The sequence below is a fragment of the Vombatus ursinus genome, unplaced genomic scaffold, assembly GCF_900497805.2.
Source record: "Vombatus ursinus unplaced genomic scaffold, bare-nosed wombat genome assembly UNPS02014832.1, whole genome shotgun sequence".
NCBI classification, from domain to species: Eukaryota; Metazoa; Chordata; class Mammalia; order Diprotodontia; family Vombatidae; genus Vombatus; species Vombatus ursinus.
Window position 1 is genome coordinate 59,612,102 of NW_020954610.1, and position 15,146 is coordinate 59,627,247.

At 43.2% G+C, this 15,146-nt stretch overlaps 2 protein-coding genes across 4 annotated transcripts in view; one reads left to right on the forward strand and one right to left on the reverse strand.

Moving 5' to 3' along the window:
* Positions 1-5,380, forward strand: part of CDIP1 (cell death inducing p53 target 1) — a 48,967-nt gene extending 43,587 nt beyond the window's left edge. Inside the window, exons 5-6 of the mRNA XM_027839717.1 lie at positions 2,990-3,248; positions 3,493-5,380. Of these exons, the coding sequence (XP_027695518.1) occupies positions 2,990-3,248; positions 3,493-3,604 (371 nt within the window). The 3' untranslated portion in view covers positions 3,605-5,380. The remainder of the gene's footprint in view (positions 1-2,989; positions 3,249-3,492) is intronic.
* A 1,518-nt stretch (positions 5,381-6,898) lies between these two features.
* HMOX2 (heme oxygenase 2) overlaps positions 6,899-15,146 on the reverse strand; it is a 33,359-nt gene continuing 25,111 nt past the window's right edge. For 2 of the 3 annotated variants that reach the window (XM_027839713.1, XM_027839714.1), the window contains exons 2-6: positions 12,763-12,894; positions 10,817-10,934; positions 9,483-9,974; positions 7,874-8,000; positions 6,899-7,781 (exon numbers count right to left, since the gene is read on the reverse strand). In XM_027839713.1, coding sequence (XP_027695514.1) covers positions 7,654-7,781; positions 7,874-8,000; positions 9,483-9,974; positions 10,817-10,934; positions 12,763-12,851 — 954 coding nt within the window. In that variant the 5' untranslated portion in view covers positions 12,852-12,894 and the 3' untranslated portion in view covers positions 6,899-7,653. The remainder of the gene's footprint in view (positions 7,782-7,873; positions 8,001-9,482; positions 9,975-10,816; positions 10,935-12,762; positions 12,895-15,146) is intronic. The other variant, XM_027839715.1, reaches the window with a different exon arrangement.

The following is a 15,146-nucleotide window of genomic DNA, read 5'->3' on the forward strand; positions in this document are numbered from 1 at the left end:
CTGGGAGGTGGGGGTTGTAATTATCACAATTTTACAGATGAGAAAACTGAAACAGAAGTTAAACAATTTGCTCAGGGTCACACAGCTAGAAAGTATCTGAGGCAGGATTCAAACTGAGGTCTTCCTTGATGCTCCAGGCCCAACACTATCCACTTCACCATCTAGCTGCTTCACCTTAGTTTGGCCCTTTCTCATGAAATTGTTTAATGGGATTATCTCTGTTATACCATTTCTGTTCAACCAAAAGTGTGTCAGTCCGTGTAAAATTCTGATTTTCCCTTACAAGAGTGGAAACATCCATAGATATGCTGTTCCAGAAAGAATAGGAGGTAAAGAAGGTGATTATCAAAACTGAGATATATGGAGACTTCAGACAATCCACTCCTAGTCTCAATGAACTGCCTCTACCTCAGGTTATACCTTTCCAGCTTTTCCTTGTTAGCAGCCAATCAAAAATGACAGTTGCCTTCAGTGTGCCCGGTGTTGTGCTAGTTGCTGGGGATACTAGACAAAGCGAAAACAGTCCCTGCCTTTAAGGCAGGGGAGACATGTACATATAGAAAAATACAAAAAAAAGGTAAGGCAGTTTGGCAAAAGTGGTAGCAGTTCTTTGGAGGGGGCTTCTCTGGAAAAGCCTGTAGAAGGTAGCGCTTTAGCCTTGGCTTAAAGGGAAGAATTTTTTGCAGTGGAGGAGAGGTGGAAATATATTCCAGACCTGAGGTAAACAACAAGGGCAAAGACACCAAATAGAAGATGGGAGAGTTGTGTGGGAGGGACAGCAAGAAGGCTGTTTTATTTAACTAGTTTGGCTGGACCATAAAGCACAGGGGGGAGGAGGAAATGTGTAATAAAGCTGGAAAGACAGGTTGAGTCCAAGTAGTGAAGGATTTTAAATTCTGGGATTGTTTATATTTAATCCTAGAGACGATACAAAGCCTGGGGAGTTTGAGTAGGGGAATAGCATTTTCAGACTCACATTTTAGGAGAATCATTTTGGTGACTGACTGGAAGGTAGATTGGAGAGAGGAGAAAGACCAACTAGGAAGTTAATGCAGTATAAGTTCAGGCAAAGAAGGCTTGAACTAAGGTGGTAGAGAAAGGGATGGATGCAAGAGAGATTTTGGAATTATGAATTTAAAAAGATTTTGCAAACAGATACATAAATTGAGTGAGAATAAGAAATCAGAGCTGATACCAAGGTGTGTGAAGCTGGATGGGATGACTTGAAGGATAGTGGTGCCTTGGATAGAAATGGGGGGAAGTTCAGAAGAAGACTGAATTTGACAGAGTTGGAGGAAAATGAATTCTGCTTTGGACATGTTGAGTTTGAGCTACCTGAAGGACATCCAGTTTGAATATATCCCTCCCCTGCTCGAACTCCAAGATCAAACAAATACTTTGGCATTTAAAGCTTTTCACAGCCAGAGGGGAAACTAGGCTGTCTCATCTATAAAGCTCTGCAAGAGATGATAATAAACACTTGGACGATGATGAGGTCATCAAATGAAAAGTGACATTTAGAAACTTCCTTATGAGTAATGCACAGGTAAAGGAAACTGAGGATCAGTCAGAAGAGACAACCAAAAGTAAGCAGTGTTATGAAAACCTAGAGAAAAGAAAGTAGCAAGGAGGAGGAGAGGGGGTGGGTAACTCAAATGCTGCGTATAAGTCAAGAAGGATGAGAATTAGTAAAATAACATCAGATTTGACAATTAGATAGATTATTGGTAACTTTGAAAAGAGCAGTTTCAGTGGCGTGCTGAGGTTGGAAGCCATATTGCAGAGGGGTGAAAAGTGAGAAAGTGGGGGCCACCAGTATTTCCACAATTCTACTAACCTTTGATGATTTATCATCTGTATCATACTAAGTAATTCTTTTATCTATAAAACCTAGGTTTACCACTGATCTTAGTGTGTCTAGCTGCCTTGGTTTAAGTGGTCATGTTGCTCAAATCTAAAATAAAAAATCTGATGGGTAATTTTCCTCTGAAAACCTCTTAATAATTTCAAAAGGTTTCTTACTTAAAATTGATGCCCAGGGCCCAGAAAAGAATGGTCCAGGAAGAAGCTGGCCTTCCACTTGGTGTTTCCACCTGAGTTTATATCACCAAAAACTATGCAAGAAGCATATTTTCCCTCTGAAGTGAAGTGGATCAGACATGCTCCCTGGCAGTTGTGGAAGAGCCCAGACTAGCCTGTAGCCTTAAGAATTCCACCTGACACTCCCCTATCTCATTGACAAAAGCAAGTACTTAGATAACACTATAAAAATTAGGTGGTTATTTCTGGTTGAAACACATGTGGAATGTTTAGCATGTTATCCTGAAGATCCTCTGCTGTGCATTTTTTTTTAAACTATTTCCACTCCTAGAACAAAAAGCTTCAATTCTTGCTCAACAACTTTCTCCTCGTCTCTGCCTTTAGATGTATCTTGAGTTGGGTTGAACTTTAAGACCTATTAAGTTTCTACAAACCTGAAAGGCCTCACAACTGAGCTACTTGCTCGCCCCAGGCCATACACATGAAGCCCTGGTCCATTGCAGGGTACTGGCCAAAAAGAATAATGAGATTGAATGCAGTAACTGGAACTAGAAGTCGAGACACCTGGGTTCTCTTCCCAGATTTGTGGACTTCAGCTGAGACATCTGGCCTTCTTTGTCTTACCTCCCCAAGAAGAAGGAGGAGGAGCTATAATTCTCTGGAATGAGCTTTTATCCCATTTTGTGAAGGACTTTCAAGGATGCAAGTGGTCAGCCTGGGTCAGGGAAGTGGGACTTCCACCTACCTCATTACAGGGGTTACCTGCTCCAGTAGTTCATTTAGGTCCCTGTACAGCCTTATGATCTGCATTTGGTAGAGAAAGGAGGGGGCAAAGTTCTCGAGTTAACCTGTTACCTTTTGGTACTGGAAATGCTAACATTTTTTTGCTGGCCTGACGTTTGGGGAACATTAGCAGCCTGTGAATTGACTGCTTGTCTCTTTTCTCTAGGCTTCTATCCACCTCCTGGCCCTCACCCTCCCATGGGCTACTACCCCACAGGTCCTTATCCAGGCCCTGGGGGCCACACAGCCACTGTCCTTGTCCCTTCAGGGGCTGCAACTACAGTGACTGTGCTGCAGGGAGAAATCTTCGAGGGGGCACCTGTGCAGACTGTGTGTCCTCACTGCCAGCAGTCGATCACCACCAAGATCTCCTATGAGATTGGCCTGATGAACTTTGTACTAGGCTTCTTCTGCTGCTTCATGGGGTATGTGAAAAAGCCTGGCCTCGGTAAGACGAGAATCCCACCCACTTGTAGATTCTTCTTTCTGGAGACCTGCATAGCTGCTTTACTATCTACTTTTCAGATTATCCACAACCTCTTTCGAGTACCTCTTAGTACTGGACACCAGTTTTACAGGGCTTTAGGCTGTTGCTCATCATCTCCATCCTCAACACCTTTCCCTGGTCACAGCTTTTGTTCTCGTGAATAACTTTTCTTTCTGCTTCAGGTGTGACCTGGGCTGCTGCTTGATCCCCTGCCTGATTGATGACTTCAAAGATGTGACACACAGCTGTCCTAACTGCAAAGCCTACATCTACACGTACAAGCGCCTGTGCTAACGGAGACCCCCGGGAGCTGGGACCCGGGATTACTATCTCTCCTTTTTGCTTGTCAATCCTATACCCTGTGCTTTGTTTTCCTGCTTGGCAGTAGCTTTTCCCTTTTTCCTCCTTAGGTTGGAAGCAGGGAACTCCTGTCCTCTCTGGTCTGTCCAGCCCAGGGATATTTGTATCTCTTCTGGTTTAGGGTTTGGCAGATTGGAAGTTTAGTGTTAATGGGGTGGGGGGAAGTGACAAGCATGTTATTTTGGCTATTGATATTTTGCTCAGTATATATAATCAGGATTTCAAGAGTGAACTAACTGTCCACTAGCAGAGGTACTCTCCCCATTGGAAGTTTCCAGATCCCACCACTGTAATACTGTATTGGTTATTTCACATTTGCCTCCTTGGGAATCAGAGAAATCCTGCATCGTGGAACAGTAATTTGTTTCCATGGGGCCTCTGGGATAGAAGTTCCTCTTCCTACTACTCTATCTGTATGCCTTCTACAGTGACAATTACCTTCTACTACCAGTCAGTTTGCCCTGACACTATTGCATGTCTGTTCTGATACTTTCCATGCTACAGAATAGCCCAAGGTAGTTCATGACCACAACTAGCCAGACATGGGATGTTGATGTGGATGGTATTGAGGGGTGGAAGGGAGCCCTTGCTTAAGGAACAGAGAAACCAGGGGGCAAAGTGGTCATTAGTAGCCACTGAGAACACACAACGGGAAAAGGTGGGTTCAAAAGGCCTTCGTCCTGTGTTTCTAATTAAACAGAGAAAGCTCTAAGTTCCTAAAAGATAGACTAAAGCGGCTGGGATTGTGCAAATTCTGGTCAGAACTAGATGTATCATGAAGGACAGGATTTCTGTGTAATAGAAAAACAGAATTGAAACCACTGGCATTAGAAACTCTCAGGTATCACAACTTAGGACACACAGAAGCTCTGTAGGACTAAGTGCTGATTAGGAAAGAGTTGGTGAACAATGAGGATCAGACCTCAGAGAGCCCTGCTCAAGTATGACACCATTTTGGAACAAGGCTGGGTGCCAACTTAGAAAAAGTAACAAGCAAAATTGATTGCATCTCCCAACTTAACAGATGCCACTGGCTCATCTGCTTACCTCCCTTTCCAAAAGTCCACCATTGTACCTATGGTACAATGGCTGCTGAGCCCCACCTCTGGGGAGATGAGAGTGAAGTGGCAATGGAAGACTCAGCTTGCTCTTTTTGGACTTTTTCCTTATTGTACCTGAAATCTGACATTTTGACCTTTTTCTGTGTCTCAATTGCACACCTGTGGTGGAAGGGGGATTGGGAAGAGGCCAGAAATACTATTCTAAACCCTACTTTATCCCCACTTCCCAGACATGGAAGTTTATTGACTGGCCACTAGATGGCACGTGCACAACATGCTTTGTGTGAATTGTTATTTGCAGATATTTTACTTCTTTTAAATCATGTTGGGGAACACTATTTTTGCACTAAACCTTTTAATGTCCATTGTGTTTAGAGCTTCAGTTGGAGAAATCATGTTATTTAATGAGGTTTGGGTAGAGAATGAAGAGAAGTGATAATGGGTAATGAGGCTGAGCTGACATCCGATTAAGCCCTGTTATGGAATAAGACTTGGGACCTGTGTCATAAGGATCACTGCTGCTACTGTACCCCTTACCTGGTTTCTGCAATTCAAATGCATGTCATCCTATTTAATGTGAACCTGTTTGTTCTCAAGTCTTAGTTTATCACTTACATTAAATTGGCCCATCTGCCCACCTTTCCCTGTCCCTTGGGCTTCCTTTGCCCTATGTATTTTTATTTTGCATGGGAGGAGCATTGGGATCTGAAATACCCAAAACCTGTTTGGTCCTACTGAAGTCTTCAACCATCAGCCACAGCAGGAGATTTGGAGTTCTAGATAACAGCCTTAAGAAGTAGCTTGGCCCAAAGGATAGATAGTTGGTCTCAGAAACAGGTAGTTCCGATTTCTACCTTTGACTCATGATGGTTACGTGACATGGCAAATTCCTTAATTTCTCAGTGCTGTACCTTTCCTCACAGTTTTAGCCCAGAGACAAAGCTCTGACAAAGCCCTTTCCCTATGGGCTTTTTTCCTCCTCTAATAAATGAGTAACCTCAGAAACTGGTAGGGATATTACTGGCAGTATTAGAAAAGGCAGGAACTTAAGTGAGACCTTCGTTTTGAGAGTGTTCCCCACCCTCACCATTCAGAGGTTCTGAAGGTGACACCACAGAGGAAGCTGCACGAAAAGGACCTGTTTGGGTTGGCAGAGGAAGTTCTGCACAAGGAACTCCTGGTGAAATCACAGGTTGAGCCCATCCCAAGTTGAAAGCAGTATGATTCTGGCTGCTAATTAAATTTCATATGCCTGTGGAAGAGGGATAGATAATGAATGGAAGTAAGTATTACATCTACAGTCTTCTCAGGGGATAGAGAAACTGAGTAAGGGAAGTGGTAACAGAAGGGCAACCTCTACACTGTCAGCTGCTTTTTCTCCTTATTCTGTGCTAAGTTTAGAGAGCCAGTTTTGCAGTCAGGGGGACCTGAGTTCAAGTCCCACCTCTGACATATTGGCTGTGTGACCTTGGACAACTCACGGAACATATCTCAGTGCCCCAGGGCACTCAGGCTGTAACTTGTAGAACAGTTGCAGATCTGCATTGATAGTACTGCTGATCAGTACTTTTTGGGCCAACCTGAGTTGGCATAAGCTAGTGTGATATAGTGGTGCTTGACTCAGAAATGGGGGGGCCACTAAACTGTACATAAGGATCCCTGCAGGCTGCTTATCTACTTAGAAGACCACAAGATAACTCTCATGTTTTATAGTGTTTTGTTAAATACTTCCCCATTTACATTTTAATCTGGTTCAGCCACACTTGGGAGTGTGGCCTGTTAGTATGTGATGTAGCAGGAAAGCTCGACTTGAAATAGACCACCCGAGTTTAGATCTTGTCACTTGCTACATGACCTCAGTTGAGTAACTTCCTCTCTTTGAGATATAAAATTAGGAGGTTGGGTTAGATAATCTCAAAATCTTTCAGTTCCAATGTTCTGTGACCTAGACTGCTGTACAAATGTGAAATCTAAAACAGAAGAGGGACCCACTACCTAACTCCAAGGCTCAGGTCAAGAATCCCATTTGCCCAATATACCTATCTAGGGGTAGTGCTAGATCACTTCACCCCCCACCCCTAAATTCTCCTGCCCAAGTAGCTATTTGGAGGCGTCAGTACTTAAGTGTTTTATTTGTTTTTTACATTATGAAAGAAGAGGCAGAAGGTTTCAAGTATAAACTTTATTGGATGCTTTAGCACTTACATGGGTTACATGAGAAGCCAACTTTGCTTCTGTTGTTCTGTCCAGGAGGGACAGAAGAATTGGTCTGCTGAAGGAAGTAGCCAAAATGAAAACTCTTCCTCAGAGTCTAGGATAGAAACCTGGTTCTCAGGCCCAGAAACACAGGCTATTTTCCTCCCAGGGCTATCTGTTCCCCTGCCTTTGGTGTGGTGGACACGGTATAGCAGCTTTATTCTTTTTCTCTCTTCCTTCCTTCCACCCCAACAAGTTACCATTGTTCTGAGTGAAGCATCTCATCGACTGAGTGCTCAACACAGACCTGAGTGATGAGAGACGAGAGGAAGGAAGAAGAGAGCCCTAAATTCATGGTGGAGCCCTGAGGGGAGGAGTTGACTCCACAAGGCTGAGGGAAATTGCTCCACTGCATAGAGGGTTTTGGATCTAAGCTGTGCTTCCTGTATCACTAAGTTCTGGGTTTGAGTTGTCCTCTGGGCTTATCTTGCTGGGAAGATCCATGACCCTACCCTTAGTATCTGGGTTACAAAATCATATTGCAGAGAGCAGTCTGTTGGGCATTGACTTTAGTGTCTGGTTTTATTGGTTGCTTGTTTTCTCAAACCCAGCTTTAAAAAAAAAAAAAAGTCACCTGAGGTGGTGGTTTAGTCAGTGGGGTTAGGGTAGGGATGGGAGATTGACTGGGATCATCCCTGGCGAGTCCGAGGGTCAGAGGCTCCTCCTTCACATGAAGTACCAGGCCATCAGTCCAGAAGCCAGGGCCACAACAGCAGCAAGGACGAGTTGAAGGTTGGGCTGCCTCAATAAAGCCGTGATGTTTTTGAAGGGGCAAGCACTACCCTCATGGGCACCTGCAGGGACAATGCCAACAGGAGACACCGTGGGGTTAGACAGCCAAGGTGACCAGCCCTATCTGGAGGAGTCGGAGAAGGGTAAGACCCACCTTTACCTTGTTGACCAGCATAGTAGGGGCACTTGCGCACATCTCCTTTCCCATCATGTACTAGAAGCTCTCCATCCTGGGGTTCTGTGGCCAGCAAAGAGCCAGCCTTGTCCAGTTCATTGAAAATCTGGAGGAGTAGAGTATCAACTGAGCCCTCACCTGGCAGATTTCCCTTGTATTCAGGGGTTGGGGTGATAGGTACCATGAGAAAATGAGAAGCAACTTCCTATTGAATGTTTCAGGGTAACTCCCTATGACCTGCTGCTGTAGATGAATCAGTTTATAGTCTTTAATGCCCTCCCTGTGGGGTGGAAACTAACCCCAGAGCTGCTGTGGCATAGTCCTCTGATTCTCTCACTGATGGAAATACCCCAGGGGGACCAATCACTGGGTTCTACCATACATAGCCTGATTAATTCACTTCTACAACCCAATCCAGGGAAATGTAGTTCCAGTATTCTTGAGGGCAGATTAAGAACTGAGTAGTTTAAAAGAGTGGCCCAGGGTTTAGAGAGCCAGCTTTGGAGTCAGGGGGACCTGGGTTCAAGTCCCATCTCTGACCTACTGGCTGTGTGACCTTGGACAACTCATGGAACATATCTCAGTGCCCCAGGGCACTCAGAATGTAACTTTCACAACAGTTGCAGATCTGCATTGATAGGAGTTTTCTCACCAAGAGAGTCCTCTATACCAATAAAACCACAAGTTAGGACCAAACAAAAAGTTTAAATGGATTACTGGGCATTTCCTGAGCACCCTCACGCTGCTTTTTCCAGGTGTGTCTTGCTATGGGGAAGTGAAGCTTGTCCACAGGCCTGTACTAAGTGAGCTGCAGTCTACAGAAAGACCATGCTGAGGATTTGAGAGTCCCCTGGAAGAGGCCCAAAGATTTATTCATTACCTACTATGTCCACGACCCCATGCCTAGATGGAATCTGTTTCTCAGGCCCATCCAAGAGTGAATGCAAAGTCCCCAGGATAAAGAAACCTGGTATCTCAAGAGTTTAAAGTGGAACCTTCCCAAACTACTCCTGATGGCCTTTACTGGGCTATTATATTCCCACCTGGAGCATATCATTCTAGAGCTCAGTATGACTGGTCCTATTGATACTTTTGAGGCTGCTTGAGGGGGCAACATTATTCTCCTAAATCATTCTCTCCCTAAATCTAAGTAGGATGCTTCTAATACCCTTCTCTGAAAGGTAAAATAGCAACAAGACAAAGCTTGCTTCAAGTTGGCCTCACATCTGAAGCCTACAAAAAGAAATTTCTTATCCTGCACCTAAGTAAATGAAAACCACAGCATTTTCTGAAATACTTTTAAACTGGAAACAAAAGGCTATGACCAGCATAGTCTTTAGTAAAACATCTGCCAGGTTTAGATCTTCAAGTTAAAAGTGTGGTGGCTAACTCCATTTGTTACCTTTGGTCAGACCGCTGATTCCACATTCACCCTATTCTAATATACCACCTCTATTCCCCTATACCACTCACCCACACATTTGCCCTAAAGATAGTTAAGGCTCAACCCCTCTCCTGCCCAACAGTTCCCTTTCCTACTTGGAAATCTAGCCAATCCCACCTGTCCCCATTATGTCTCCACTGGTACCTGCATGTTGTACTCGAAGGCCCTGTTAGCCTCCTCCACAATTTTCTCCTTGGTCTTCAGATCCAGCTCCAGGGCATTCATCCTGGCCCGATAAAACTGCTTGAACTGCTGGGCATTGTCTACATTCTCAAACACATAGAACTGGGTCCCTTCTCCAGTGGTTGGCAGCTTCAGTACCCGCTGAGCCACCTTCTTCAGTACCTGGCCCCCAGAAAGGTCCCCCATGTACCGTGTGTAAGCATGGGCCACTAGGAGCTCCGGCTCGTGCTGCCCCACGTAATGGATCCGGTCTACATAGTACTGGGTGGCCTCTGAGCACTTCACTTTCTCCCTCCACTCCTCACCAAAGAAATACTCCATGTCCTTGGTCAGCGCCTCCTTGCGGTGTAGCTCCGTGGGGAAATACAAGGGAGTAAAGGCTGGGTGGTCCTTGTTTCGGTCCATCTCCTCTTCTAGGGCCGAGTATGTGAAATAAAGTGCAGTGGTAGCTAGCTGTCAAGGATAGGGTAAGGGAGAAGTGAAAGAAAGGTGTGAATGTGAGTATTAAAGAGTCAGGAGCTCCAGGCTATCATTTAGCTCACTAGCAATTTTTATCAAGGATGATTGCTGATAGCTATTTAACATCAGAAAGAAAATTCTTTAGAGGCACAACCCTAAAGAGATCTTCATACATAAAACAAGCTGTCAGATCTGAGCTCTCTGGCTTAGACTTGTGACCACCTCCATTCCCATATCTCTTTTGGTTAGACAACAGACACTCAGGGAAACTGACAAAATTCTTGTTGGCTATTTCTACAGAACCTCTGTTGGATGGTTGGCCTTTAAAATGACCTGCCTGCTAGGGCAATGCCAACCTCTGAGGAAGTCAAGAGTTAAGGCAGTTAGAGGACCCTGAAATTGACCCCATCCCCTCTCCCTATGCCTTTAGCAGATCCTCTGGTGACCAGGTCTCCAATGAGCCACTGTGCTTTAAAAATAGAAAAAGAAGAGGTAAACAAGCATGTGTGTAAATCACTTTACACAACAGTGTTCCCAGACCACCATATTGTGCAAATCAAATTTTTATAAATGACATCATTTGAAATATGCTTAGGAAGCTTATTTTTGACTTTTGATTATATACAACCACAGTTGCCTCAACCTTCTTTGGAAGCTTCTGGAGAAGCCTCCTAGAGAGATTCAGTCTTCCATCCCCACATTGGTATGAAGCATACAGTAGTGGGTAGGTACAAAGCTTTTTCACTACCATCCTTTTCCACCCTACCCAGCCCTACCCATCCTCTAATACTCTTAAAGCTCTTAGATCATCAGGAACCACCATGGAGGGTACAAACCTTAAAGAGATCCTTCTTGATATGGCCTTTCAAGAAATCTTTGACAAACTGGGTATTCTCTGCACGGTCATGAGACTCCTTAGTCCCTTCCTTCAGAAGCTCGGAAAGGTCCATTTTTCTGTGGAGAGAGAGCCAGAAGTAGGATTTGTTGAGCCTGCTGGAAGGTAAGCCTTATCTCAGCTCAAGGTCCTCTGTTCAGAACTTTTTGCAAGATGCTTTAAGGGGACTTATTACCAAACTCAGGCATTCAGCAAAGATTCTGCACTGTGTATATGCTGGGGTAAGACTGGTATATCCTAACCCTAATATACATAACAAGAGTCCAAATCCCAGCAAGTCAGTTCACTGAGAGACAAAAAGCTGGGACTGGCTCACCAGACCTAGGCTGAACATCTGGCTAGGCACAAAAGCTGGGAGTTCTCACCACAGGGCAGCTGCCTAGTAAAGTTAAGACGGCAGAAGAATTACTAGAGTCTGGGGAAAGATAAAGTGACTCCAAATTAGAATTACATATTTCTGGATGAAAACCATGCCCTTCTTCTAGGTCTGATGAAAAGCCAAGGACAACTCAGTGAAATTGAGAGCTCTCAGCAAATCCCTAGACTATACAAGCAGCTTTCTGAAACCCGGTTCCTTAGAGAACCTATTATGAGACAGAGTGATTTTCAGGCCATGCTGTAGAACAGAAGAGACAAAGATCTGGCTACCGTGGTACAGAGGTGATGACAAGTGACCCACTCATGCCAGCCCCTCCCCTTCTGAGTGTGAGGTGAAAGATTCTGCTACTACATTTACCTAAGCATCAGAAGAAATGTATTCTCTGGTATGAATCTGTCTCACAGTCACTATGTCCTCAAGGGAGCAAAGCTCTGAGATAATAAGTCTCCCCTGAATCCTGCCACAGGGACAACCTTCAGTGACGGAGGCCTCATGATGCAAACACACTAGCACTTCTTGCCTATTATGCAAACAGACAAGGGCAAGTCTCCAGCTGTGTTTACTAAAGCCTCAGGAAAAATACATGTAAAGGAGGTGACTGGTGACAGTGTCTCTGGGATTAGACCACTTTAAAAAATCCTACAAGAGATAAAACAAGAGAAGGCAAATTTGCAAATGTGGAACAAGATTGGGTAATCACCTGGCAATCCAGTCAGTACACAAAAGCTAAAAGGAGAAAAAATATGGTTGAGAGAAAAAATAGGTATGCACCTGCTAACAAGGGGACAAATGGAGCCCAAGAAAACTCCAGGAGTCATCCTAGGCCACCTCATATGCCTATCCCCTAGCTAGTGCATAGAAATAGCTAGCTCTTCATCACCCCAAATGGTTAAGTGTCTGTTTTTAATAGGGGTCACTTGGAGCCCTAAAATGAGAACTCTGCAGATAGGCCAGGGCACTGCCTTGGCTCCCAATCCTCTAAAAGTCTCAGCACCATCTTCAAACTTAAGGTCCTTCAGACACAAGCACTTGGTACTGTGCAAAAACTACATATCAATCTTGGAGGAGGGCAAGAGGACTTGTGATGCCTACAGATATCAAGTGGGATAGAAGCATCAAGAAGAGGACAAAGTTAAATGCATTTTCTCCTATTACTCTTTCTTATATAAAATCACTGGGTTAAAAAATGAAAAAATAAAGTTATGAAAAGCTGTTGTGAAATGTCTCACAACTACTGCTGTTACCTACTTCTTATTGTCCTAAGGGGAGAATCAAATAAGCAATGTGAAAACATTTTAGAAAATGGAAAAGTTCTGAATAAAAACATCAGAGTTTTAATTGCACTGCAATTCTTTTATGCTGTGGATCCTATACTGTTACTGTAAAGTGAAGTTGACAGTGTAACACAAGGTTTGTCCATATCAAAATAAAACCCTAAAAAAGGAAAAAACCTGAATCTGGTGAGGGAAAGTAGAAAGTTATTATCTTGGTGTAATTAAATCACTCACTTTGCATGATTTTCCCATTCAGGTCCTCTATAGCTTTTTTTTTCAGATTCATCCACTCCATCTGACGGTGTCTCCAATTCAGATAACATTTTGGCTTAGGGCAGGTCTTCAAGCTCTTTCACCCCTCTGGTCCTGCAGAGAAACAATCAGGGAAAGCTAGTGAGGTTTTCTGGAATGTTTTCTTGAAGAGTATCACACTCTCTTCTGGATTACCCATGATTCTAAGGGGAAGAAATAGACCAAATATCCCAGAAACATTTTCTGATACAATTCCGAACTTGGCAAGCTAACATCCTAATTTCACTTTAAGAAATCCAATCTCCAAAAGAGGTGATCTGGATCTTTGTATAAAACAAAATAACAAAGACAGCATCTAATTCCAATAACCTCTGATTGTAAATCAAGCTACTCTGAATAGCTTTATTTGGGAATGCCAACATTAGCCCAGTCTGTCAATATCCAGTATACAGTCATCACAACACCTGTGTTCCTTTGTCTACTGAAGGTGTGATTTTAAGGAAAGAACGAAGTTTAAAAATGGTGTTTCCAGAGCTACTGAGTCCCATGGATGCACATCCTTTTACACATAGTTGGCCTCAGGCCTTCCCCAGAAAACAGGAGTACAACCAAATTGCTGCAAAAATCCCACTTCTGAGTTTGGACTGAGATTATCCAGGAGCAAAAGGCTTAGAATTGACTTTACTGGTCCCAACAAGTAATTATAAAATCTGATGTGCTTGGAAGGAATCTGATGGAAATTGTTAATTTTGCCATTTGGGCTTCAGCTAGGTTCTGTTTGCTGGGAAACTGGTGACTCAAGATAAGAAGTTGGGTTTATAAACCAGATCCCTGTGCTGGAGCTTCTTTATCAGAAAGTAAGCTGGGAAGTAGAGTATTTGGGAAGTATTGCTGGGGAATAAGAAAATAGTTAAGTTGACTTTATGGGAATTTGTAATATCATATGAAGTATACTTTCAGAAAAGTACAAAAGGCCCCAGCTGCCTAACAGTTCTATTGGCTTGCTTGGATTAGATCTCAGCTTATTTTTTTGATTCACAAGTTCATAAGATTGCTAATAATTTCTACAAGAGAACTGCAATACAGGAGTTAGATTGGATTTGGTCACAGTGCTTTTCATTAGATAATTAAAAAATTTTTTTATTTTTTTCTCTTTATTTTTCCTCAATTACATATAAAAATTTTTAACAATTTTTTTTTAAATTCTGAGTTCCCTCACTCTCCTTGATAAGGCAAGCAATTTGATATATATTATACATGTGAAGGCATGAAAAACATTTCCATATTAGCCTTGATGCAAAAGAAAACACAGACCAAAAAAAGAAAGTGTAAAAACTATGCTTCCATCTGCATTCACATGCCATCAGTTCCTTCTCTGGAGGTGGGTAGCATTTTTCATCATACGTCCTTTGGAATTCTTTTGCATCATTGTATTGTTTAGAATAGCTCAATCATTCACAGTTGATCATCATACAAGGTCTTGTGCCACACTTCATTTGTCTTCCAATTCCTCCAAAGCTCTCATTTCCATTTTTTTTCCTTCAAGATCTCAAATCTAATTTATAAAAAACATTTAAAAAATCTTTTTGTGACTCTTGTTTCATCCCGTCCAAGGATTCTAGTTGAGCTTGTGCTCAACCTGTGATTTCCTCTGAGGATTGCCTTTTAGATGCTTTAGTTCTTTTATTTTTTAATTTTTTTTGCTTGGGCAATGGGTCACACAGCTAGTAAGTGTTACGTGCCAGATTTGAACTCAGGTCCTCCTGAATCCAGGGCCAGCCACTGTGCCACCTAGCTGCCCCCTAGATGCTTTAGAATAATGTTTTTCTTCTGTGTTTGTCTTGAACATCTTAGCCACCATAATAGCTCTTTATGGTGGAATTCTTTTTTTTTTGTTTGTTCATTCTTCCAGCCTACTTCCTGACTTTGGACTTGATGTCAGGGCTAGGCTCTGCCACACTTCTGGAGGGAAAGTAAGGGAAGGTCTTGGCTGATCCTGTTGCTGCTTTCTTAAGAATATTGAGTATTTTATTCCTGGATATCAGGAACAGGGTGGACACCTGTAAGTTTTCAGTGGATCCAGGATGAAGTCTGACTGTTCTCTCCCAGGTCTGACCCTCTGCAAGTTCCTGACCTGGGTTTTAATGTGAGCAACAGCAGAGTTATGCTGAACTCTGCCCCTATCAGGCAACCAGGAAGTTCTGGTGGTTCAGTGACAGAACTTCAGGCTCCCTTTTGGTCTGGGATGTCTGTTCTTTTTACTCCTCTGAAGGCTGGGCTAGATGCTGGAACTGAGAACCCCAGTGTGTTCCTGGTGTCTAAGCCACACAAACTGGTGCTTGCTTCTGAACTTTTTCCTTTCTCAG